This window comes from Monodon monoceros, unplaced genomic scaffold (assembly GCF_005190385.1).
Source record: "Monodon monoceros isolate NGI ecotype Baffin Bay Population unplaced genomic scaffold, NGI_Narwhal_1 Super_Scaffold_21, whole genome shotgun sequence".
Taxonomy (NCBI): domain Eukaryota; kingdom Metazoa; phylum Chordata; class Mammalia; order Artiodactyla; family Monodontidae; genus Monodon; species Monodon monoceros.
Window position 1 is genome coordinate 73,019,619 of NW_021703778.1, and position 26,096 is coordinate 73,045,714.

At 35.6% G+C, this 26,096-nt stretch overlaps 1 protein-coding gene and 1 pseudogene across 4 annotated transcripts in view; one reads left to right on the plus strand and one right to left on the minus strand.

Annotated features, from left to right (window-relative positions):
• Window positions 1-26,096, minus strand: part of UACA (uveal autoantigen with coiled-coil domains and ankyrin repeats) — an 87,043-nt gene that overhangs the window by 15,414 nt on the left and 45,533 nt on the right. For 3 of the 4 annotated variants that reach the window (XM_029237284.1, XM_029237285.1, XM_029237286.1), the window contains exons 3-13: window positions 22,719-22,807; window positions 19,573-19,637; window positions 18,719-18,776; window positions 12,846-12,916; window positions 12,636-12,742; window positions 9,235-9,416; window positions 8,020-8,057; window positions 5,261-5,329; window positions 4,088-4,195; window positions 3,508-3,540; window positions 2,518-2,616 (exon numbers count right to left, since the gene is read on the minus strand). In XM_029237284.1, the coding sequence (XP_029093117.1) occupies window positions 2,518-2,616; window positions 3,508-3,540; window positions 4,088-4,195; window positions 5,261-5,329; window positions 8,020-8,057; window positions 9,235-9,416; window positions 12,636-12,742; window positions 12,846-12,916; window positions 18,719-18,776; window positions 19,573-19,637; window positions 22,719-22,807 (919 nt within the window). Of the gene's footprint in view, window positions 1-2,517; window positions 2,617-3,507; window positions 3,541-4,087; window positions 4,196-5,260; window positions 5,330-8,019; window positions 8,058-9,234; window positions 9,417-12,635; window positions 12,743-12,845; window positions 12,917-18,718; window positions 18,777-19,572; window positions 19,638-22,718; window positions 22,808-26,096 lie in introns of those variants that run through there. The other variant, XM_029237287.1, reaches the window with a different exon arrangement.
• On the plus strand, window positions 9,931-10,795 carry LOC114904004 (annotated as a pseudogene).

Sequence of the window (26,096 nt, forward strand, 5' to 3'; positions counted from 1 at the left end):
TTAGCCTTGTTCTAAAATATCCATGTTTTCCCAAACCTGCTCTATAAGGAAAATGCCTACATATTAAGTATTACACGTAACACAGCAATTCTGTTGGCAGTTTATGAAGACTTTTAAGTATGTGAGATGATATAGTAGTGGATATTCAATATTTATAAATTATGATTCCTTAGTTTTTAAGGACTGCTCTCATAAATACTGGGGTCACATATAAAGTGGACCCTGTAATTTTCTTTTTGAAGGTTATAAATAATTTCTAGTATAAAAATTCATCTGACTGGGGAAAATGCCCCCATTATATTGAGTGCAAAAACTTACACAACAGGATAAATAATAAGACTACCTGTTGAATTCATGTATATAACACAAGTTTTGTACAAACAAAGGTCTGAAAGGATGTCAGGTGCTAAGAGTGCTGGGCTTATAGGTGTGTTTATTTTCTACTTTTAGTTTAACTATATTTTTAAATTTTTCTGAAATAAATATATGCTGTTTTATAAGAAACAGTAAGTATTTTCCTATAGTTTATAATAACCTCATTCAAAGTTACAGACTTGTCTGAAGCTACAGAAAACCATCTATTCTTAAGACATGGGAGTCTACTCTTAGGAGAAAAATAACACAAAAACAGTACCCAATTATAGGTGTCAAACTTTGATGAATACTTCAAAGGCCCACATACACTTCTGTATTTTCTCCAGCTGAGTGTAAAACTAGTATTGTAGTTAGGGGCACAAAATGCCTGAGTTCAGGTTCTGGCTCTGACACTTACTCTTATTTATAAAACCCCGCATGGGTAAACTGCTTTTGCCTCAGTCTCTTCACTTATGAAGTGGAGATAAAATGAAAACATACCATACCAAGCTGATGTGTTTATTAAATGCATGTAAAGTGCACAAAGCGATTTCTGGCACATGGTTGGGGGTCATGAACTTGTTAGCTATCACTAGTTTCACTACTAACCTTAAAAAAAGTCTTCAAATGTGAAAAGAGATAGAAGGCCCTATACTAGACTGTTCTTTAGCTTATAAAACTGTTTCTAAATAATTTCAGAATTCAGTCTATAAATATAAACACAGGTTTTTGGTTTTTTTTTTTTAATGTATCAAGGCATAACTCACCTGCAATAAAGTACACAAGTAATACAGTGCAATGAATTTTTGCATATGTATACTTTGTGTAATTACAACTCAGATCAAGATATAGAACCTGTCTAGCATGCCCAGAAGTTTCTTCATGCCCCGTCCAGGTCAGTAACCGGCCACCAAAGGGTGGCCTCTATTCTGACCTGTATTAGCATAGATTAGCTTTGTCTAGTTCTGCACTTCACAGAAAAGGAGTCAGGCAGTATGTGCTCTTTGTGTCTGATTTCTTTCATGCAACATTACGTCTTGAGATACATCCATGTCTTTACATTCTTTTTCATAGCTACACCCATATTTTTAAACTTACACACAAAAAATTTATTTTTGTTATGTACTTTGGAGTTATATTCCACAATAAAGATAAAAGACTCACATTGAATCAGCCACTCTCTTCAGTGACCCCAATGATGAACAACATTTATAAAATATATATTTTGGCGTTGCAGAACAAATCTATGGAGTTAAAAGTCTGGAGAGTGGTCACCCTTGGTGCAAGGAGCAAGCGTGAGGAGGCTTCTGGGTACTAGTTATGTGGTGTTTCCTGATCTGGGATGTTAGATTTGTGAAAATTCTTCAACTTATTCACTTTAACATGTTCTTTTTAACGTATATTGTATTTTGATTAAAAGTTTAAAGAAAACATAGTCTTGGGGGCTTCCCTGGTGGCGCAGTGGTTGAGAACCCGCCTGCCGATGCAGGGGACACGGGTTCATGCCCCGGTCCGGGAAGATCCCACATGCCGCGGAGCAGCTGGGCCCGTGAGCCATGGCTGCTGGGCCTGCGTGTCTGGAGCCTGTGCCCCGCAACGGGAGAGGCCGCAACAGTGAGAGGCCCACATACCGCAAAACAAAACAAAACAAAACAAAAAAAAAACATAGTCTTGGAAAAACTAAGAGCTAATTGAGCCAACAAAAGATAAGTATATGATCTGAGCCTTATTAACACACTACTCTCACCAAACAAATCCATATATGCACAAGGTCCTTTCTGAGATAATCCTGGGATTACTGCTTTTCACTTAAATGATGCTTTTTATTAACACCATCATAATCATTGTAATTTTACAGGTAAAAGTATGTCTTGAAAAGGTAAAGATGACAAAGAGGAAGGCTGGGGAAGAGAAACTGGAACTGAACTAAATGTCAGTTTAGTCAATTTCAATGATCTCACTTAACCTTTAAAACAACTCTGTGGAAAAAAGGACAATCACCCCAATTTTGCCAAAGCAGCACAAAGCTCAGAGACTTTAAATAAATTGCCCGAGGTCACACTATAAAGAAGAGAGTGATAATTCAAATTCAAGCCTGACTTCAAGCCCTTTACCACTGCCCATTATGAGTTACATGAAATAATTTATTTAAGCTTTCTATACCTCAAAATACTTGAATCTATTTTTCAGAGCCTCAACAGTTCTTAGGCTTTCTTCATGTTGCTTTTCTTTAGCTGCCAAAAGGGACTTCAGCTTTTCTTTCTGAAATGGAAAGAAATAAATACAGAGCAAAATCACCCTGTGCTTGAAATTGTGTTAAAAATGTGTTTTAGAAAATGTGAATTAGAATTACTTTGAGGACTATAGTTAATGAATTCTCTAACCTGGTCAATTTTTTTTTTTTTTAAAACGGAACTTTTTTTTTTTTTTTTTTTGGCTGTGTTGGGTCTTTGTTGCCATGCGTGAGCTTTCTCTAGCTGCGGCGAGCGGGGGCTACTCTTCCTTGCGGTGTGCAGGCTTCTCATTGTAGTGGCTTCTCTTGTTGCGGAGCACGGGCTCTAGGTGCACAGGCTTCAGTAGTTGTGGCTCGCAGGCTCTAGAGCATAGGCTCAGTAGTTGTGGTGCACGGGCTTAGTTGCCCCGTGGCACATGGGATCTTCCCAGGCCAGGGATTGAACCCGTGTCCCCTGCATTGGCAGGTGGATTCTTAACCACTGCGCCACCAGGGAAGCCCTAACCTGGTCAACTTTTAACTATTAGTAGAGTTCAAAATTTGCAGAACTATACTAATAATATACAATATACACAAACAATATTATGAAAAATTCAAATTTCTGTGGTTTGTTTTAAATCTTATCATTTTCAGACATTTTCTCTATAATGCTTAGAATTTTATATCTTTTCATGAAAAGTTTCATAGAAAATGAGCCATTCAGAGGCTCATTTCAGTAACAAGAAAATGCCTACAATAACCCACGCCACTATACTCAAAACATAATTTTACAGTCACACATAGGTTTTGTTTTTTCCTTTGAGCAATAACCAAAAAGAGAATTCTGTCTCCACATCAGTTCAGGATTTAAACCTCTACTGCAATGTTATCTTCAATTTACACAACAATTTACAGCTTTAAAGTAAAACTTATCATCCTACCTCACTTTCCAGATCATCAGCAACCATTACTTCCTAAATTTAAAAAGAAGAAGAAATGTATTTTCACTCTTGAAAGTTTATGTTAAAAAGCATGAGCTTGGCAAATATCTTTTAAAAAGACTGGTGCAGGTCATTAAGATTGGGGATGAGGCTGTGAGAAGAAAATGCCTATGTGCTACTACTTCTGTTCTCTATGTTGTCATTCATGCTTCTCACTAACCAGGTTCAGAAGCACTTTCGATTCTTCTGAGACCCCATCAGTTACTTAAAACTCTTACCTGCTCTTCCTCCTCATGTCTTCTGTCTACTTCTTCCTCTCTAATCCCACAACTCCAGTCACAGTTCAGTCCTTTGTCATCACCACAGACCAACAGTGTTCTCTGTTCTTAGATCCGACCTTGTTTCATGTAAAGGTCCTAATAAGATATGACTTTCCACAGGGCAATGACCTGATTTTACCTCCTTTAGCACCTGGCACCATGACTTGCTGTGATGGGCCGTCATTAACAATTTGTTACCGATGATAATGACTCGTAGTAAAACAGTTCTGGATTTTTCTGGTATGACGCAGATTATTTACCTCATTCAGCTGTAGTTGTAAACCATTTACTTTATCCAATAATATTCTCTGTTCCTGCTGAATTTTTCTCAACCTCTCTTTCAGATCTTCATTTTCAATCTCCAGATCCTTAAATAGCAAAGATAACAGGTGCCAGGCCAACTTTAAAGGAGCAATTCTTACGGAAGAAATTTCTAAAAGCAGTTCACTATCATAAACAGATATATACATATATAAAACAGCTTTAAGTATAAAGATACAATAATTTCAATGACATTCAAATAATTTAAAATCTATACATGAGAAATAACACAGAAAATTATAGTCCTATGATAACTAATAAATACAACTATATACAAAGACAGCAAACCATTATGATTCTAATAAATAAGAAAAAAAGCATCATCTGGAAATAGAAAATAGCAGAAGAATATGTCATTTTAACTTTTGCCAAACACCTCTCAAATTTATGAGTTTAACAAAGCATAAGAATATCAATACTTCAGTGCTCTGATAAAACATTTAAGCCTCCAATTGAAGGCTACAGTTCACTTTCTTAACACTACATAGTAAACTATGAAAACCCAAATAAAATGCTTTTGTTTTATCATATGGAAAAGGCTATTCAATTTATATTTTAATGGTATTTCAGTCATAAAATAAACCATTTAATTATGGCTCTTTTTCCAACACAATCCAAATAATAATTATTTTTTGAACACTTTGACGAACATAAAAGGTAAAAAGTGCTATGTGGTTACCGAAATTATTTTTCTTAATCAAAATAAAAAATACTTTAAGAAAAAGTTCAGATTTTGTTTATTTACACTGATAACCATCATTTTTATCACTATAATTAATTTTCTAAAAGGAATACAAATTTATGATTTATGGCCCCAAACAGATATATTTAAATCAACAAAAACTTACAGAAAGTTATTAAATTATTTACTTCCTAATATATATTAAAACAATACTTCTTGTAAGATAATACTGACTCAAACATTCATATCAAAAGTTAATTCTTTTAGAAGGAATTTGGCAAGAAAGTACAATCACAAAACATAACAAGCTGCCCTTCCATCCCCTACTCATTTCCCCCGCATTTTTGCTTCCTTTCTTTTCCCCAACCCCACTACAAACAATGCTGGAATTCTTTGCAAAGGAAGATACCAATTTTTTTTTTCTTTTTACCTGAATGTTTTGATGCTCCCTCTGATCTGATTTCATATTTACTTCATCTAGCATCTGCGTCAAATTTCGCTTTGGTAAAACATAAGAAAACACAGGTTAGCAAGTATGAGAATATAGAAAAGTACATTTTCCTCAATAGGCAATACACCCAATTAGTGATTCTCAGTTTATCCAAGTTTAAATTTTGCCGTACAAAACACAAGGTGGCAGTGTTTCCACTTAAAACTCCAAATGGAAAGCATCTTTAAGGATATAGGTTTTAAATAAATCAAGTATAATCTATTTTTTAAATACTAAAAAAATAACAGAATTTAAAACCCCTACTGCTAAGTATTTATTTTAACCAAAGTCACCAAATTTTAAAAAGGAGAAGTTGTACTAGAGGCAAAACTCACGTTGTACTATAAAGCATCAGCTACCATTCCCAAAAGAAGAATTTGGTGTTTAAAAAGAGGAGGCGGGGGGGAGTTACATTAATGTTGAGAGAAAATATGGAAATTACTTCTTTGAGTACTGATGAGATAAAATATCAAAGGGTGTGATAAGAAAGAGATAGACAATCCACTGACTAAAGCTATATAAAAGATTTCTAAATGACTTGGTTGGGTACATGATCTGTTTTTGTACACTTACTGCTTTGAAACTTCATTCCAGCTTAGAGATTTGCTTTAATAAAAGCACAATACAATCACTAAACAAGAGATAAAATAATTTTTTTGCCCAAATTGATCTTTAAATCTACACAATAATTTAGAAAGGTATTTCTTTCTTCCTTTTTGAGAGCTAAAGAAACAAAACGTGAATGCTTTAATTTTCCAAGATAATTTTATGTTCCACATTATTTGTTGACTCATGTGTTTAAACTATCGTACTAATGAGCTTGGATTTAGAATTAGAGGAACAAGTTCCCATTAAGACGATGCTCTGTATCCACGATTTGGCCCAAACTACATGTCTAGCCTCATTCCTTCTACCAAAGGGCCGTTCTTGACGTGGGATCTGACCAGTCTCATCATACATACCACTTTCAGCCCCTGCCTTCCCTTCTGGTCTCTGGTTCCTGTCACTCTGCCCCTCTACTGCCCCACGGGCATGTTAAACATGCTCCTTCATCAGGGGCTTGGTACTTGCCCTTCCCTCTGCCCTTGAGGCTTCACCCACAGAGCCGCTGGCTCCCTCCTCACTTCCTTCAGACCTCTGCTAGAATGTCAGTCACTTCCTGACCACACCATCTAAAATAGCTTCCCGCCCTCTCCCTCTTCATTCCCTAATCCTGTTCTGCTTGTCTTCAAAGCATCTGCCATGGTGCTAAATACCCATCTGGTTACTGTTCATCTCTCTCACTGGGCTGGGAGCTCCATGAGGGCAGGGAATTTGAACGCTGATATCCCCAGCACTTAGAACAGTAATGGGCATATAGTAAGTAACTGAATACATCTTATTTTTTAAACTATACTGTAGGCTTCTTGATAACAAGGATTATATGTCCCTTAGTACACAAACAAATCCTATTTACAGCAGATATTTTTAAATGTATTTAATTAACAACTGAAACAAATGAGTTTTACTGTTCTTAGCAGAATATTAACTCCATGAATTCATTTAGATAATTCCTATTCATTTAGATACCATTCCCATATTAATATTCAATAATTCTTTTAAATACATGTATATTTCAGAAATAGTTTTTCTCTTAATATGTGTGAGATGCCTGGTATTGATATAAGAGGGCACATTTTATTTCCCTCTACACCCACTTAGGTTATCTGAGGAATGGGAGAAAAGGCTGAAACAGCTGCTCCAGATGGGAAAGAAAAGTGACAGCAGATATGACCCATGCAGGGACGTATTACTTAATTCTGATGGACTGAAAAGGAAGCATGCTTTCATACAGCTTTCAAATTTAGGTGCGAGCTACAGAAATGATACAGAATGATGACAGGATGGCTCAGAAGGTACCTGATTACTTCTCTTCAGGGTTTGGAAGTGCTCAGGTCCCTCTCATTAGAGAAAAGCTGAAAGCCTGGAAGGGGACAGTCAGCAGAAGAGGAGAGCTGCCTACACTAGCTTTGGGTGAGATGGTTTAAGAGTACGCAAAGCAACCCCACACACTTTAACTCGAAGAGATCAGGGGAAATGATTAGACATCTACTGAGACTGAAACACAAAACCAGGGTTAAATAGTGATTTGATAATAAACTTAGTGCAAGGTATGAATTATTTCACGTACTGTGTTTTTTTTAAAGTCAAATCCTCATTAAATTAAATACAGCAAAAAAAGAAAAAGAAATCAAAATGTTAACAGTGGCATTGAAATCACATATATAATCAGTTTTGAATTCTGTTTTCTTCATTTCTTATTGCTTGGAAGAATTTTCCCACATCAGGGGATATTCGACTCTGTTACTAAGGGAGAATAGGAGAAAACTGTCTAGGGTCTACCAAGCTAATATTCATCATCAAAGAAACTCAACAAGGTGCAATATTCCATACTTGAAAAGGCTGGATGTTCAAGACCAGCAATCAGGAGTCTACTTATTTCCCATTGGATACATTCATTGTAATTAAGGCCCATTGTCTCAAGCTGAGTGACAATGTCTGGATAAAGCCTCAGGACCTCATGGCCTAGGTTCTACATGGGCATGATTAACTGGGAAGAGAGAACGGCATGCATTTAAGCTCAAAACAGTTATATATAACCATTACCCAGGTTTACTCAACACTTTACTTAAACTGCACAATATACATAATTTTTTAACCTGTTGTAAAGATGGTCCTTTCTTCCAAACTTCTCTCCCTGAAGATTTAAAGAGAGGGAAAGGGAGGAGAAAGAGGAACAGTGAAACAGCAGGTTAACTTGGGTAGATTTGCATTCACCAATTATGTAATTAAGTCAATATTAAAGAAACAAATTTTTAAGTTTCTTTTGAAGTTTACGACCTTACAGTTAAAACAACAATGAAATATCACTTTTGCCTATCTAATTGACAAAGTATTTTTTTTTTCCTATGACAACATCCCTGTAGATGATATTGAATGCCAGGGAGGGGAGACAGGTGAAAAATACAAAATTTAAAACATCCTAAATTAGAAGGCAACTTTTCGATATATATTAAAAGCTTAAAAAAATGTGCATAACCTGAAACCTCTTAATTCAATTTCTAGGAAGTTATCCTAAGGGTATAATAAAAATATGCTAAAATATTTATGCATAAGGACAGTCACTAAATGGTTATTTATACTAGTAAAAACTGTATAAACAACTTAAATGACACCTATAGAAAACTGCTTAATTAAATTAAACTTAGATGGAATTTTATGTATCAATAAAACTCATACTGTAGAAAAAATATTTATTTATGAGGCAAAAGTCTTCGAACTATATTACACAAAAAGTAATCTACAGCTCACTACAGGTGACCTCAATTTTATGCATAGAGAGAAGACTGGAAAGATATTCCTCAAAATGTTAGTAGAGGCTCCTCAGTGATAGAATGAGTGGTTGATTTTACCTGCTGTGCTTTTCTGTGCTTTTCAATTTCTCTTTAATAAGCATACGAAAATACGTGGCACAAGTATTCAATAAATCTTACTTGAATATTTTAAATACATGTTTAAACAATGATTCTTTCTTTAAAACTTTTTAAGTACAAGAGCTTAAGCACTTCACCCCTCCTCATCAAAAAATATATATTAGCAAAACACTTTATTTGGCTCTTTCTTTTCAGTTCTTAAATTACTCCACAGTAGAGTAGGGTTGACTGGACAAACTGGACAATAAATGTAACACACACTGCCTCAAAACAAGTGACTATAATGTAAAACCACACAGCTGGGGCAGAGAGGGAGATGAACCAATACTGCTTATTGTAAGGAGTGTTTTGCCTCTTACGAACTGTAGCTCTACCACCTAAATCTTTAAAAGCTGCTCTTTATTAACTAGCACTTTTCTAGTGACAGAAAACTGCTGGTACCTTTGCTGGTATTTTCTGATGCAGTCTTCAGTAAGGTTAGAATGTCCAGATTGTCACCAATTCTTGCATAGTAAGAACTATCATGGCCAAGGGCATCCAGCAAGGTTACATCAGCACCATTTCTGATTAAGACTTCTACTGCATCTTTGCAACCATACTCGCAGCCTAGCATGAGAGCAGTCCTAGAAGGCAAGATGGAAGAATAAAAGACCTTGAGAAGGATCAAAAAAAAATATTTCAGAAATCTCTTTCAGAGGTCCCCTTCTTAAAGAACAGATATTACTTTAAAAAGCCACGTTGTTACAGACACAGATTTGACTTCATATTTTTATCTTATATTTTAACTCCATTGCATTTATAAAAAACATTTGTTTTGTGTCTTAGTTTGCAGAGCTAACATTTTACATCTACCTACACACATTTGTTACTTCTACTACCAAATTAACCTCCTTTATTCCAGTCCTTCTATGCACTACAAGTTAATTGCCACAAAGATCTTCCACAACTGATACTGTCACCTTATCTGTGCAAAACCTACAATGATAAACCCAAGTTATTTAAATCACTTTGCAGGCCTTTCTGCGTCCCTCGCGGCGGGCAGCAGGACAGAGTGGCACAGTCCTTTCCGAGGGTTCTCGGCCAAGGGCTTCATCGTGGGCCCTGCTGCCGCCAACCACACTCCTCGTTGGAGAGAAGATGGAGGGCCGGAACAGCGCCATCTCCACCGGTGTGTGCGGGGCCCTTTTCATTGGGTACTGCATTTACCTTGACCCCAAGAGATGGAGTGATCCTAACTTCAAGAACAGGCTGCGAGAACGAAGAAAGAAACAGAAGCCTGCCAAGGAGAGAACTGGACTTTCCAAGTTACCTAACCTTAAAGATGCTGAAGCCGTTCAGAAATTCTTCCTTGAAGAAATACAGCTTGCAAGAGTTACTAGCTCAAGGTGAATATGAGAAGGGTGTTGACCGTCTGACAAATGCAACTGCTGTGTGTGGATGGCCACAGCAGTTACTGCAAGTGTTGCAGCAAACTCTTCCACCACCAGTGTTCCAGATGCTTCTGACTAAGCTCCCAACAATTAGAGAACCGTAAGTGCTCAGAGCTTGGCTGAAGATGTGGAATGAGAAACAAGTGTCAATAAAATAATCTCAATTTAAAAATATTTTAAAAATCTTAACTTGAAAGATGATCAGCTCTGGGGGAGTAAGGGCAAATAAGCTTGTTACGGACTGTCCTACACTCAAATCTACCAAAGTTAATGTTTACTTTGTGCAGATCCATTTGTCTGTTTTATTTATTTTCCCAGTGAAAAGTGTATTTTGTTAGAGAGGTTTTCATTTTATAAATACACTATCAGTTACTGAAAAAAATAAAACAAATAAATCACTTTGTGAACTGAACCACATCATGCAAACGTCACCAATGAATCCCTTCTATTCCAAACCAAGAATCAGATTCCTGTTCCTGATTTCTCTCTTTAGAAGAGCCTTTCTTCTCCTACACATCTCTTTCACATTTTCACACTTAATTTTAAAATTTGCCTTCTCAAATAAATCTTCTTTTTTTGTTGTTGTACGCGGGCCTCTCACCGTTGCGGCCTCTCCCGTTGAGGAGCACAGGCTCCGGACGCGCAGGCTCGGCGGCCATGGCTCACGGGCCCAGCCGCTCCGCGGCACGTGGGATCCTCCCAGACCGGGGCACGAACCCTGTCGCCTGCATCGGCAGGCGGACTCTCAACCACTGCGTCACCAGGGAAGCCCTCAAATAAACCTTCTTTGATTAACCCCATTATCATGGACCACTGGTTTATTCTGCCATGATAGAATCGTCAGCACTTAAACACTTAACAGTATGATTGGCAGATCATAATAATGCAACAATTAAATCATCATGGAAATTCAGAAGTACTCTAGAAATTCTCTGTTTTTACTGCTGAGGCAACCAACACTTAATGAAGTGAAGTGACTTATCCTATACATGATTCTGTCTTCAATTGTGAATATTGAATTTCATACGGAAACTGATTTTTGCCTTTATTTGATGTCTGTTCTATTCCTCTTTTATACTCCCCGGTAGTTGCTGGAATGCAGTTTTACATAAAACAGGCATTAACCAATTTTTTGTTATAAGGGAAAAAATGTTATAGGTAAGACAGGAAGAAAGAAAAGAAACTTGAATACAGAGTGTCAGAAACAGATTTTAATTTACCTTTAAAACCATTTGATATGTAGACTAAATATAATACACATTGCCCTATCGCACTGGTTTTTTTGTGAAGTTCCAATGAAATAACACAGACAAACATACTTGGAACAATATGTATACTTGGAAAAATATGTATACGTGGATCAGCCAGATCACCCCTTTCTGATCCTAAAATTTATTTTTCAATCAAATCATGCTTGGAGCCAGATCATAGTATCACAAAAACAAAGTAATATAAAAAAAGCCACTTTCTTAAAAATCACATTAATGATTTAATTGCTTAAGAATTTCCTCCTTTGAGATGCCTGAACAATGAAAACAATGAGAGCTATAAAATGTGACATCCAAAGACTAATTATACTTATCTACTTCCAGTGAACTACAAACAATAGAATACGTGTTTAGAAGAATAAAAGTAACTGAAAAGAAACCAACAATTTTACCAGTAATCATCTATACAATCTCAGAAACTTGTCATAAATTACGGTAATGCTTCAACTGGTGGAAGGGATGTATTTCAGATACTTTGTTGTCAGAAACTCCGTGACTATAAACATCAGAATTATAATATAGCAAGCAGCATGATACACTAGACCCAGAAAAGAGGACAGAGAGAATTACAGATAGAAATTGTTAGTGCACACCAACTAAAATAACATCAAATACAGGTGCAGAAATAAATTAATGAATTCTGTATTGGGGTACAGAAATGAACTCAGTTTCAAAGAAGGAGGTGGCATTGTGCCCAGCAGAAAGGAGAGAAAACACCTTGAGAAAATCTACACTGAAACATGTCAAGCTCCAGGACACGCAAGAACTCCCTTACTCTCAAAAGATTTACTAATGAAGATGTAGAGACTGTAAATGTCATTTTTTATTCTTCTTCCTTATTTGAGCCCATTTCATTAAAGATTATTTTATAAGCTCAAAATAACTAGGATATAATTACTCTTTTCTTCAGTTCTTTGACCTGAACACAGGCCATAATCACTGCCTGTATTTCGAGTTTACCCTGTCATCATCCCCCATTTCCCTCTCCCTCCTTCTTCAGCCAACTCTGAAGAGTAATAAGAAGTGAGTGCTAATTCCAAGGAAGGGAGAACCACAGGGGATAGAAAGGCCAAGTCACAGCAGCAGAGCTTCAGGATCACTGTGCATCGAGCTGGTGTCTGGGGAGCCGTGATAAAAGAATTACCTGTTTTGTTTGTCTCTGGAATTAATATCCGCCCCTCTATCTATCAGCAGTTGACATATTGTTGGCCTACACATCTGAGTAGCCAGAACAAGGGGCGTCCGCCCATCCTAAGCAACAAGAAAAATAAGACAGCATTCAGACAACGAGTCTCCCAAAACATGAAAGTCAGAATACATGAGCTGAAATGGGAATAAACATAAACTGACTTACTACATCTCTGGTATTCACTGAGGCCCCGTGGTCGCAGAGCAGCTGTATGCTAGAAGGACAGTCTGCCATAGCTTTGAGGAACAAAGGAAAATGATAAATGGTGAACATCTGTTGGTAACACGTGGTGTTTTGCTAGACCCGTATAAGGCCTAAATTCTTCAATCCCTAAAGTACTAAACTTCACATCCTTCACTCTCAGTTTAGCATTATAAGCATTGATTTTTCTATCTGAAAATGGATTAGACAAGATCATTTTATAAATTTTGTATAATTTATTAGGACCAAGGAACACTGTCACTCTTGCAGAGGACAAGAATATACTGCTGTGCTAAGGGTAACCACTGATAATGAAAATCACACTTAAACTTTCTATTTATAGTATATTTTAAAGTATGGCTATAACTTACTGAATCCTTGAAGTGTTAGTGCAGTTTTTTTAAAAGAATCATATACTTTTTTCTTTATAGAAGACCCTCAGTAAATAAAGTATGATTCATACAATTCATATTTCCTTTTCAAAACACAAACTGCAATGTCTGCCCTTGATGCAAAAGCAGGGTCATTTTGCTAAAAATTATATTATAAAATCACATGATGCCTCTTCTCTGATCAACGCTAGAGTTCATATCAGGAAAAAAGTGGTCAAATTCATAAAGTACGATTGTGTTTATACTTCCCACGAGTTTTTATAAAAGTTTTATAAGTTGATATTAGTTTATTTGCACAAAAAAGTACTAAGTCAGTGTTCTTTTTTTTTTTTTTTGGTGCAATTCAATAAAGTAAAACCAAACATACATTAAAAAATCAAGTCAATTTTTCATTTCTGTTGTCTTTAATCCAGCAAGTCTTTTATATAAAATATATAATCAATCTTAAAAAAGATAAATTGAAACTGAATACATTAATTCAGAAATTATAAAATAACAACCATTCAGGCCCAATTAAAAATAAGAAGGAAAAAATGTAAAGCATAAAAAATTCCAGAGTTATATACTATACTGAACAAATCAAGTCAGTATTAAAGGTGCGATGATGGAGAATGCCAGCCGTTCATCCTTGTTCCATGGTAATAAAACTGTGTTGGGCACAGGGTGGCTCACCTAGACCACAGTTCCCAGTCTCCTTTGCATGAAGGCATGACCACATGAGTTAGATCATGCCAATGGAGTCTGACATGAGGGACATGTGCTACCTTCTGAGTCTAGGGCTTTAAAAAGTGGTTATACATTCTTCCATAATCTTTCTCCTTCCTGCTAGCAGGATAACAGGTACCTATTATCAGCTTCAGCCTTAAAGATGACGACAACACCCCCAGGCAATGGTAGAACTGCAAAATAGAAGAAATCTGGGTCCCTGAATGACTGTATGAAGCAGAGGTACAAGCCAATCTGATCATTAGGGCTGTGACACGAAAGAAATAAATTCAGTGTGTGTGTGTGTGTGTGTGTGTGTGTGTGTGTGTGTGTTTAAAGCAAATGTTATTTTATTTTGTCATAGCAGTATAATCTTATCCCTAACCAAGACAAAAATTGCTATCAGGAGTCAGGTGCTGTTGTAACAGATACCTAAATTATACAGCACTGGTTTAGTGGTTGGGTACTAGGTGGTCAGTAAACATATTTCAGGCTAGAAACCTTGTGATTTTTCTGATACTGTGGCAAAACATTTGATAGATCTATCATCTGTGCTAATTTACAAGGTACACTGTGTGACTATGGAGCCTTTCTAGGTGAAGCAATAGAAAAGAGCCCAGATTTTAGGGCATATTGGCGGCTGCTTACTGCTTTTAGTAAGAAAGAGATGAGGTCAACAAGAAAGAGATGAGGTCAAGCAAGAATTAGTTATGAACACAGATGGAAGGGAATAGAGTTTCTAGATATTTGGGACCTCACAGGCATAGAGAAGCCAATTGTTTCTCTATACCAAACAGCAAGATATAAAACTATTGTTGGTCACAACTTTTCTCAAAGACAGCCCAATAAGGAAAAATGAAAACAAAAACAAAAACAAAAAAACCAGATCCAGTCCTGGAATAAAGATCAGATTGAGGATACTACATTCCCATCCAAGACTATTATTTCAGATGACTTTGAGGTGGCAGTATTAAAATGGACAAATGAACTTATTTACAAAACAGAAGTAGAGTCACGGATGTAGAAAACAAACTTATGGTTACCAGGGGACGGGGTTGGGGGGGATAAATTGGGAGATTGGGATTGACATAACACACTACTATATATAAACTAGATAACTAATAAGGACCTACTGTATAGCACAGGGAACTCTATTCAATACTCTGTAATGGCCTATATGGAAAAAGAATCTAAAAAAGGAGTAGGTATGTGTATATGTATAAGTGATTCACTTCATTGTACACCTGAAACTAATACAACATTGTAAATCAACTATATTCCAATAAAATTTAAAAAAAAACTCTGTAAATTAACCTAATGTTCTACACAGTATTGAACATTTTATAAATAAATTTTCTAAATTTTGGTTAAAAAAATAAAATAAAATGAGGTAGAGAATCATGAGTCCAGAAATAAAAACAAGAAATAAAGGAGGGTTAAGAGCTTTATGTCCAGAAAATAAATGGTTCCTGACATATGGAAGTGGCTGGCAACAAATAGGCCAGAAATCTACCAAGGTTTTGAGGGAATGCACTACCCCAAAATCCAAAAGCCCAGTCAGCTAAAACTAATAACTCTTCCTGTGCTTAAGCTGCCTATACAGAGAGCATACTTTCCAACATCCAATTTACCTGTGATCTTGGAGGGTAATGGACAAGAACCTCCCAGAAGGCAGAGCTAGGGCCCACAGAGGACACTAAGGGATTTCTCCTAGGAAACAAAACCAGGGGGCACCTGAAGGAGCTAACCAAGAAATTTACTCCAAGATCTCAGCTGAAAGCCTTTGCAAGTTTTGCTCAGCAGTATTTGAAACCTGCTGTTGAATAGTGACTGCTGTGTATTTCCCAGTTCTCCTGTTTCCAAAAGGGAGTCTTTATTTTACTTATCCTGTTCTCGCTGCATCACTATATTGTGAGGAGCAGATCTCTTTTCTTTGAGTTTACAAACTGTTGGACCATGAAGAGCCATTTCAGAGCCAAAAATACACAAGTGCACATCACCCAGAAATCCCAGACTTTGAGGTGGCTTCAGTGACTGAATTGGTTATGTATCCTCTCCCTTGGGGTGGGGATAATGTTCTATGTGTGGGAAGTAGGGGCTGCAGGAATATCTGGAAGGCCAGAGGGCTGGACTGTGGCAATTGTTACCAAAATTTGTTCTCCCCTTCTTCTACAGTGTGGCAGCTCGGCCATGACAAGTTATCTTGAGATTACATTTCTGGGCCTCCTTTACAGATAAATACAACCAACTGACTTTGCTCTTATTGATGGATTATGAGTAGCGGGCTATTTACCACTTCCAAATCTGGGCCTCAGACTGTGGGCATGCGCTCCTCCTATTCTCCTTCCCTTTCCTGCCAGCTGGAACGCAGGTATGACTACAACCCTGCTGCAATGACATTGCTGAGGAAGATACCAGAGGAAAGTGGAGCAACAAGATGGAAAGAATTCAGTTCATGAATGACCTCAAGCCACCTGCCAACCTATACCACCTCCGTTTTTTTTTTATAAGCAACTGATATTGGAGTTATTTTACTACATCAACTTGGTCTTCATTCTAACTTCATCTGTATACCTACTGAACAAATATTAAAATTCCAATCTGTTAAGTTGTACCAGTTTTAAAAACAGGGATAATAAAATCTATAATATACAAAAAATTACACATATTTACCGTACACATTTTGATGAGTTTGGACAAACGCATACACTGTAATACCCTCACCACAATCAAGGTACTAAATATATGGATCAGCTCCACAAATTTCCTTGTGTCCTTTTGTGTGTCTGTGTGCTTTTTGGGGTTTGTTTTGGGGGTTTTTTTTTGGTGAGAATACTAAGTACTCTATCCTCTTAATATATTTTAAAGTACACAATAGCATATTGTTAATTATGTGCAATACGCTATTACATTACATTATACAATAATTATATACAAGTTTTGTATAATAATTATACCTCAATTAAGCAGTAAAAAAAATAAAAACAGCTAGAAAAAGTTGAACATTGAGTAAATGATATTGAAAACATTTTCAAATGCATTAGGTGTAATAATGGTATTACACTTAGGTTACAAAATAGAATCATTATCTTTCAGAGATAAAAGCTGAATTGTTTATGGATAAAATTATATGATGTCTTGGATTTGATTTAAAATATGCCAAGTAGAGGAGAATAATGGGTGGTGGTATAAATGAATCAAGATTAGCCATATGCTGACAACTGTCTCAGCTGGATGAAGGGTATAAGGTATTTTAATATGATAGTCTAACTTTATGTTTCAAATTTTCATTTTTAATAATTTTTAAAACATGATTATTAACATTTTTAAAACATGATTATTTTTAATTTTTAATAATTATAACATTTTTAATAATTTTTAAAACATGATTATTAATAAGGTTGGATGGATTAAAAAAACAACTATGAGAAGGTGGTAGGAGAATAGAAATATCATGTGACACATATTCATACTTCATTAAGCAGCAAAATCATTTTAAAATTTCCATCAAACAATAAATTAGTGCTACAGAAATGAATTATAATTTTTTATGATTTTAAGTTTAATGTATAAATTTGTTTTGATGATCCCATAACTACACAAGCTTGATAAGTATATCACATATGAATCAAGGTCTATGTTTTTATTTATTTTTTAATTATTTTTGTTTATGTAAGTAGTAATACAAAATTATCATAAAAATATAAAATAAAACTATAGAAACTCACAGGAGTCATTGTGAGGCTTAAATGACAATGTATGTAAAAATGTTCTGCAAATAATAGCACTCTATACCAAAATTTTAAAAAATGCATTGTGTGAGAGATTAAACTATCACAAAAATACATAAAATTTTTTTAAAAAGGAAGAAAATCAAAAGTATAAAAGTTTGAAGGAAATTTGAAGTATAATACATTTTTAACAGAGACTACTCTAATCCTCTAATCTACCAAGGATATTCCATATACATGAAGGGAAACAGTAGGTTTTGTTTTGTTTTGCTTTTCCTTGAACACCTAGTTAACTAGGAATTTCAGTCTTAGAGGAACCTGCCCAGGGGTCAGACTATCTTACATTCCAAAAATCCTTAAATATTTAACTTTTTTCTAATCATTTTCTTTAAGACACCTAAAGAATAATGCAGATAAATTTTGATATACAGTATGATTAATAAAATCTTTGAAATTACTAATATAAATCTCTTTTAAAATACAGCAAATTACAATGATATGTAATTCAGCACTGACACCTCTAAATCAAAACAAGCACCATCACCATTAATTAAGCAGTTACTACATGCCAGGTACTGCTCATGATTCAGTTGTACCCACTACTGCAGTAGTATTAGTAACTTCATTTTGCAGATGAGGAAAATGAGGTTCAGACATGTTAATGAGGTAAATATAGTTTTTAAGAAAGAGTAGTCTTCCTCGTTCCCATTTCTCCTACCAGTTCCCAAGCAAACACATGGTACTTACAGCTCCTTGAGAGCAGGATTATGGTTTATTCATCTTTGGACTTTCAGTATCTAGCAACCTGGCCTGTAAATATTGGCTGAATGATTCTTTTTAAGCCATACAGTCCAATAAATTTCAAATCTGAATAAATAAAAAATTCATAACATTCTGTTTCTCCATGAATTATACAAATATATTCATGTTAAAACTTTGAAATTAATTTAAATGCCCAGCCATTTTAACAAAGATTTGTTTATGTCCAAGTGAAACCTTTGCTTATTACCTGCATCGTGAAGTGCAGTTCTTCCCTGCAGGTCTACAAGTTCAGTGGGACAACTGTACTGTTTTAAAACATAGATATTTAGTAATCTAAGAAAGTTTTATTTCCAAGTTAAATATCGAGACTCAAATGAACAGCTGTTATTTAATCTTAAAAATATTGCATTTATCAAGAACTCTAAAGAGTACTAGACAAGCCATAAATATTTTGACATGCGACAAATATAATAACGTTATACTGTAAATTTAACAGTATTCCAGTAAACAGGAAAACATATGGTACATTACAATCGCATGAAATATAGAAACTGTTATTGTTTGGGGTTTTTTTCCAGCAAGAATTAAAACTTGAACAATTGAATCAGAAAAAAACAAATGAGTTCTGCTGTGAAACTTAGTGGCAAACATGTTTAAGGAAATGCGTGACTAGACCTTTCAACTGAAAACGTAATTTAGCCCAGTAGTTCACAGAATTTTGTGGTTGCCTGATTATAAGCTTAACTAATGATGTTATTACATAGTCTGAGTTATTGATGTTTATACAGAAATATATAGATCCTATGCTGTATCACTTCATCTCAAGTCATATACCAGATGACAGAAAATTCCAATCTCCAGCTAATGTCAACAGGAAGGTCAAGTCTTTGTTGTTTATTTTTAATACACTGAGTTATGCAATTCACTTCCCTCAGAGTCTTTGCTCTTTATTGTTCACATTCTTTCACAAATGATGGAAAAAATATTATGTAAGCTAATAGTCAAAGCTAGCCTACTATTTTCTTTGATCTCAAGTTCCAAAAACACATCTGTTATTTGCAGTCAAAATAATAAAGTCAAAGTATTAACCACTTTTACTACCTGCAGAAGTTTTTGTAGACACAATGCATGCCCATACTTTGCAGCCAGGTGAAGAGCATTCCTCCCTAGAAAAGAAATAATTTTAAATATATGATAAGGGTTATTTTCTTCACATGTGAATTCTCCTTAGAAATGTGCTTCAGTTTTCCAAAATCAGTTGACAGACTACTTCATTTGTAGGCATGCTTTAAGTTTCTAAGATGTCTCACCCAGTTTCATATTTTAATTAGAGATAATGTACACACCAAAACAATGAAGGTGGGAAGAAAAAATAAACACACAAACTCATTACAGAGCAAGAATTTTGTCTTATTCACCACTGTATCTCCAATACCTGGAGCAGTTCCTGAAACAGAGTAAGTAATTAAATATTGCCATAGGAGAGAAGGGAGAGAAAGAGAAAGAAAAAAAAGGAATGGGGATAGGAGGGAGAGAAAGATAACTAGATTTCACATAACATTTCTCAATAGGCAGTGTGGATACTAAAATGGAGAAAGGTTAAGAGATGTGAGTCAAAGAAAGGGTATTCTCTAACTAATTTTTATGTTCAACTAAAATTCAAAGTTTACAGAGAGATTCTGTCTCTGAAAATCAGACAATTTCTTCAAATATGTGATTAAAATGTGCAAATTTAAAGGAAATGATGAGGGGAGCAGGGAAGAGGTCACCAGATAATCTGGAAGGTTAACTCTGAATACTGAAAAAGGTAATTTGCAGCGAACATTCTACCTCCAAACACTATTTCTCCTAATTGTACTTCTTTACACAAATATCTTTCTTGGATGGTGAAAACTACAAGGGTTTCACCAGACTATTCCAGCTTCCAATCTTTAATGCTCTTAATTTCCCTCTAACTTCACAAACTTCACCAAACATAATTGTACTTCACAAGCAGACCTTTCTGCTAGAAAAGTAATGTGTGTTCTGTTCATCCAGGATGAAGGAATAAATTGACTTTCAACTCTCATTCAGTTTTATATGCATGTAGATAGGTGAATACGTTTTGCTGGGTCTGATCATTTCTGTGTAGCTAACAGGTTCTAGAGCAAAAGGCAATGAGTCCAGACCTTTGAACAGGTAACATATTCAACCACTCCTAAACATCCTCTACAAATAAGTCAGATGTAACAATTTCAAATTTCAGTTTGCTACTGGTCATGGACAAACTTTCTAGAAACAATTTCACATCCTGAAAAGTGACTAGAATAACTGGTGCTTACATAAGAAGTAAGAGAGAGCATGGAATGGATAGTGAGGATAGACACAGTGGCAACAGTCCCTGGTGTTTACCAAAATGCCACAGAAACTTGGTCACATTAAAATGTCAGGTCAGGGCTAAGGAAATACCAAATCCAGCCACTTGAGATAGTACAGCAAAAAATCATGGAAATATCACATCTAAAGCATATCACCCTGAATTATACCAAAGGCGCGTACCTGGCAAGACCTGGGTCACAAATACCTCAAAACCACACTAACTTGAAATCTGGTTATTTTCAATCTACTTTTATATTGCTAGCAAATAACGGAGTTAATATAAAATACATAAAGATTGTTTAATCAAAGTTTTATCAAATATCCACATCTGGATTATAACAGACAATATAACAGCAAATGAGACAAGGTCCTTGTTCTCAGGAAAGGACAACTCTAAAGACAAACATAATTAAACTCATCAATAAAAACATGACTAAACAACAGCAAAAACAAATGACAAAATGGGTAAAGCAAGGTATGCCAGAATGCAGTATATGAAAAGACGTCATCTGCTGAGCTTGGGAAAGCATTTGAGCTTCATCTGCACTGAAGGAGGGAAGGCAAAAGTCATTTAGATTGGCCACTAGGCCGAAATGTCCAGAGCAGAAAGAACACAGACAAAAACAAGAAAGACGCGTGTTTGAATTGGAATCAGCACAATAAATAAAGTCTTATGAATTCTGAAATGGTATGGTTAATCCAAAATTTCTAAAAATAAATATTCTTCTGCATCAGTGGAAAACATATATATAAGTAATAAGAGCTTTTTGTTCATTCAAAGGTGGCAAATAAATTGAGCTTCATCTTCAATTAAGGTAACTTTAGGTAAAGATTTTCCTCACTAACTCATTTGTGATCTCTCTCTCTCTCCCTGCTTGCCTTCCATTTCCAAACACAATGTTGGTTAACAGTAATGTATTTATTTGTCCATACATGGAGTCACAGGATAAAAATTAAAGTTGTTAAGGACATTCTCTGCTCTATGTCAGCTCCCGTATTTAACTGAATAACAAAGTAGAAGTGCAGAGAAATAAGCTGCCACAGGTCTCAGAGAACTGAGAATGATTGTCCAGATGAACAGAAAACTAAAACACTGAAGAAAAGCAATAGCTATATTCAAAGACTTAAAATTTATCTTGTGATGTGCAGACAAACTTATGCTGTAATATTTTAAAAGACAGACATAGGTATGACTAAGTTTAAGCAGAAGGCCTGGTAAGAGACAGACTTAAACTGTCTATTAGAAATAATTTTTATAAATATAGCTAGCTAAACACAGACCAGGTCTCCTCATGAGGCATAATGGTTAAAAACACAAACTCTGACTGCGACTCATCCACTGAAAGACCCCGGGTAAGTCGCTTAACAATGCAGTGCCTTGCAGCCTCATTGGCTTGATGTGAGGATAAAATGAGTTAGTACGTGTAAAGCGCTTAGCAGAGTAGCTAAGTCTATGTTAAATAAGTGTCACCTCTTCTTGTTATGATCACTACTGGTGATGTTGTTATTATGAGACAGTTAGTTCCTCAACACAAGAAATGTCCAACCAAAAACCAAATGACCTCAGGACAGCGAGAATTCATATACTGAATAGTATATGAGTATAAACGAAATGGCCCCTAAAGGTTCTTCAGAGTCTGAGATTTTAGAATCCTGTAGCACTACCAAGACCAGCCCTAGACCTCAGGTCTCCAGCTGCTCATCCATTCGGTCATCCTTTCTGCTACATCCCCAGTACTTGCCCTCTCCCCCAGAGCAATACCTCAGTTAATTAGAAACAGAGAGTTAAGGACTTCTCTTTGTAAATCACATTTAGCTCTGATTTAGAGCATTGGCAGTGGACAATGCTTGTCTTCTCTGTTTGTAACTGACTATGGAGGCAAACGTACCTGCGGTGTCACTGGTTGTAATATCAATTCCATGTATGAGGATGGCATTCAAACACTCAAGATTCCCCTTTGAGGCTACAACATGAAAGCTAAACAAAAAGAAAATACTTGTTATGCCATGGAAACTACTCAAGGTCAACTTAAATGTTACATAAATGTCACCTTATATTCAATACTCACACATACATACACACACGTGTGAACATGCATTTTAAAGGCTACATTAGAACACCTATATATTTAATCCAAGAAAAAAGAAACCTATCTCATATTACTGAAAAACTCATTTTAATCCAAATTTACATTATTACCTCTATAGTTTATCATTTCAATAACAAAGGCACTGGTGTTTAGACCTTAATAAATGCACGGAAAAGTTTCTATCAGATTATTTTACTTAGTTTCAAATATACTGAAACCGCCAAAACAAATGAAGTTACGATGGAATGCTAAGGCCAAAGACAGATCAAAACACTTATCCATCTCTTTAGAATTATCATATTAAACCTGGCACAGAAAAGTCTTCAAAACAAGCTAAGCTACACTTGAAAGCCACAAAAGATCTGGCATCATCTTCTTCCTGAAGTACTACCACATTATTCTTCCTTTTGCTCAGAGACCTGTATGACTGGTTCAAATTTCACACAGAGTTGAACACGAAATAACTTTAAGCCATCAAGTACTCAAGATACATGATAAAATATCCCATTGTTTCTTTGATCATCTAATACTTTCTTAATCAATAAACATTTACAGAAATATTTTGTGTGCATTAAGAACTGACATTGTAAGTAAATACTGTAGGACTTGTTGGCAAAGGACATTGAACTCAGGTCCTAAACGAGTACCGTACCCATCGTGAAGCTGCCAGGAGGTAAAGGCTCAGCAAGGTGCCTGGATACAGACACACTTGGCAGCACACTCCCTGTCGGGGTCTTCCCTAACCATACCATTTGAAAATTTTACATTTCCCCGTCCGCTGCAACCTTAGTACTCCTAGCTTCCCCATCCTGGCCTTCATTATTCTAAATAGAATTACACATTTTCTAATACTATATATAAATTCAAGATTTATTTTCTTTATGGTCTATTAATCTTTTCCTACTCAACTAACTAGATGAAAGTGGGAATTCTTGTCTGTTCTGCTTCCTATTATATTCCCAGAACCAATGAAAGTACCAGACAGATGATGCACCCTCAAATATCTGAATAACTGAATGCTTAGAGACAAAATCTGGAGATAGCTAGCAAATTCATTTCCAGATATTACAACACTAGTTATGCCTCTATTAGTATTATAAGGGATATAAATGCAAACTAGAGACTGAGCACTACTAAGTAAAGTAAACCAGGTTTGCGTAAAGTTTGAATTAGAGAGAAAGAGATGTTTCCGATAAAAGGAATATAGTGTTCTTAAAAGTCAGATAAGTTCTCCTTAAATTGCTATAAGGCTGAGGGTATCAACCTCTTTGCAACACTGAAGTGGGGAATTATACTATGCAATGCACCATGAGAACCTTTTGAGGAATGGTAATTTCCGTCAAGCAAAGGTTTTTAGTCTTCCAACAATCTTGGGGATCTCATTTATTGTCTGCTTGTTTTCATTTCTTAGCTCACAAAATCTGAAAGACTTCTTTCTTCAAAATAACTCAACATTATACTGATGATGCACTTAAAAGGGCAGAAATCACAGCAAATCTACAATGCATTATTAATACTGTTGTGCTATAAATAGTAGATGTGCTTCAGAAAGAAGATATATCAATCATTAAATTGTATGCAGAGTTGCAAAGGAAATTTGGAAAACTGCTTTATAGAAATACTCTTTTTCAATTAAAAAAATCAACTTTAAGTTTTCGTTTTTTAAACAAGACAAGTACTTTTACTTCTATAATAGGAGATCCAGGTAATATGGACAGTCCCCACCTCTGAGGACAACTAGAAGAGCTTCATAAAAAATAATGCATCTGCTTGAAGGTATCAGTAGGCTAACAAGACAGTGAAAAATTACTAGGCCAGTATGCAGGGAAGGACAGAGGCCCAGAGAGGTGAGCTTGGTATTTGGGGCTACTTTTTGTCTAGGAGCATTTGCTGATTCCAGAGAAAACAGCTGGGAGGCTGAACAGTACTTTTGACAGCCTGAGGGGATGGGGAGACAGGAATTGGAATCCATGGCTCTCCAAGTGGCAGTGAAGCTTCTTGGTGAACCTGCCCCATTTTGCCTGGGCAAAGGGCTACACCCTAGGAAAGAGGCAAACAGGAAGAAAACAGATCCTTGCAGTGACTATGGCTAGGCCTCAAATATTTCATTTTTGAAATTGGATAGAGGTCAAGAAGGACATGTTACTTTTGTCTTAAATTTCAAAAATTGAAAACCAAAAAAATCATTCAAAATAACATTATTTTTATAATTACAGAAAATATATTTGTAATATGCCCTATACTTGACTAAATATAAAATGCTTTAATTAAGAAAGAATACAGTTTGTGTGTGAGTAACAAAAGGAAAATATTTTATCCTATGAATCCCAGAAAGAATTCTACTTCCTACAGTGAAAACCTCAGAAACTAATACTACTCAAATATTTCACAAACTAAAGTTCATAGTTAATCAAATTACACCAGATTTTCATAATTCTGACCATTAATACAAATAATTTCCCTCAAAGTTGAACCTTAGATCAAAAAAACCTGAACAAAAACTCAAGTAATCATTCTTTCAAAACATTCAAAGCATGGACGGACAGAACTGAAGAAATTAGGTTTCACTGAAGATTTTCATCCCAAAGAAGATCCTTTTATCTTTTAACATCTTGGAATTTTGGGGAAAAAAAATGAAAAACAGTCAGTTTTAGATATTAAATTTTCACTATTTATACTGTGAGCCCTATAAATGGTTTAAAATTAGCAAAAATAGCAGCAGGACTCAAAATAACCAGTTTCTGTAGCTATCAAATTGCCTACTTGATAAAACCGAAACAGTATAAAAAAATTGGAACTTCTCAAACTTTATTGCTCTTATGAACAACTTAAAGTCATGCTTTGCTATTTTCACTATACTTAAATATCTAAGCATTCTAAGGTAGTGACCTACATCAAACATTAACTATCCACTTCTTAATATTCATTTCTATATTTAGTACCTGGTTTCCAGTTATAATAGTCTAAAAAAAAAACTTACACAAGTATAAGGCGGAGAGGAATTTTAGGAAACGAGACTTTTCACCTCTAACTTTGGAAGGTTTCCCAGATAAGGTTTTAACTGCTATATTTATAGAGGGTAGTAACAGAAGCTAGATCTACCCTTTAACCCAACTGCTCCCCATCCTCAACAGGGAGAGAAATGATAAAGACTGGGGAGGGGTGAGAGAAAAGATG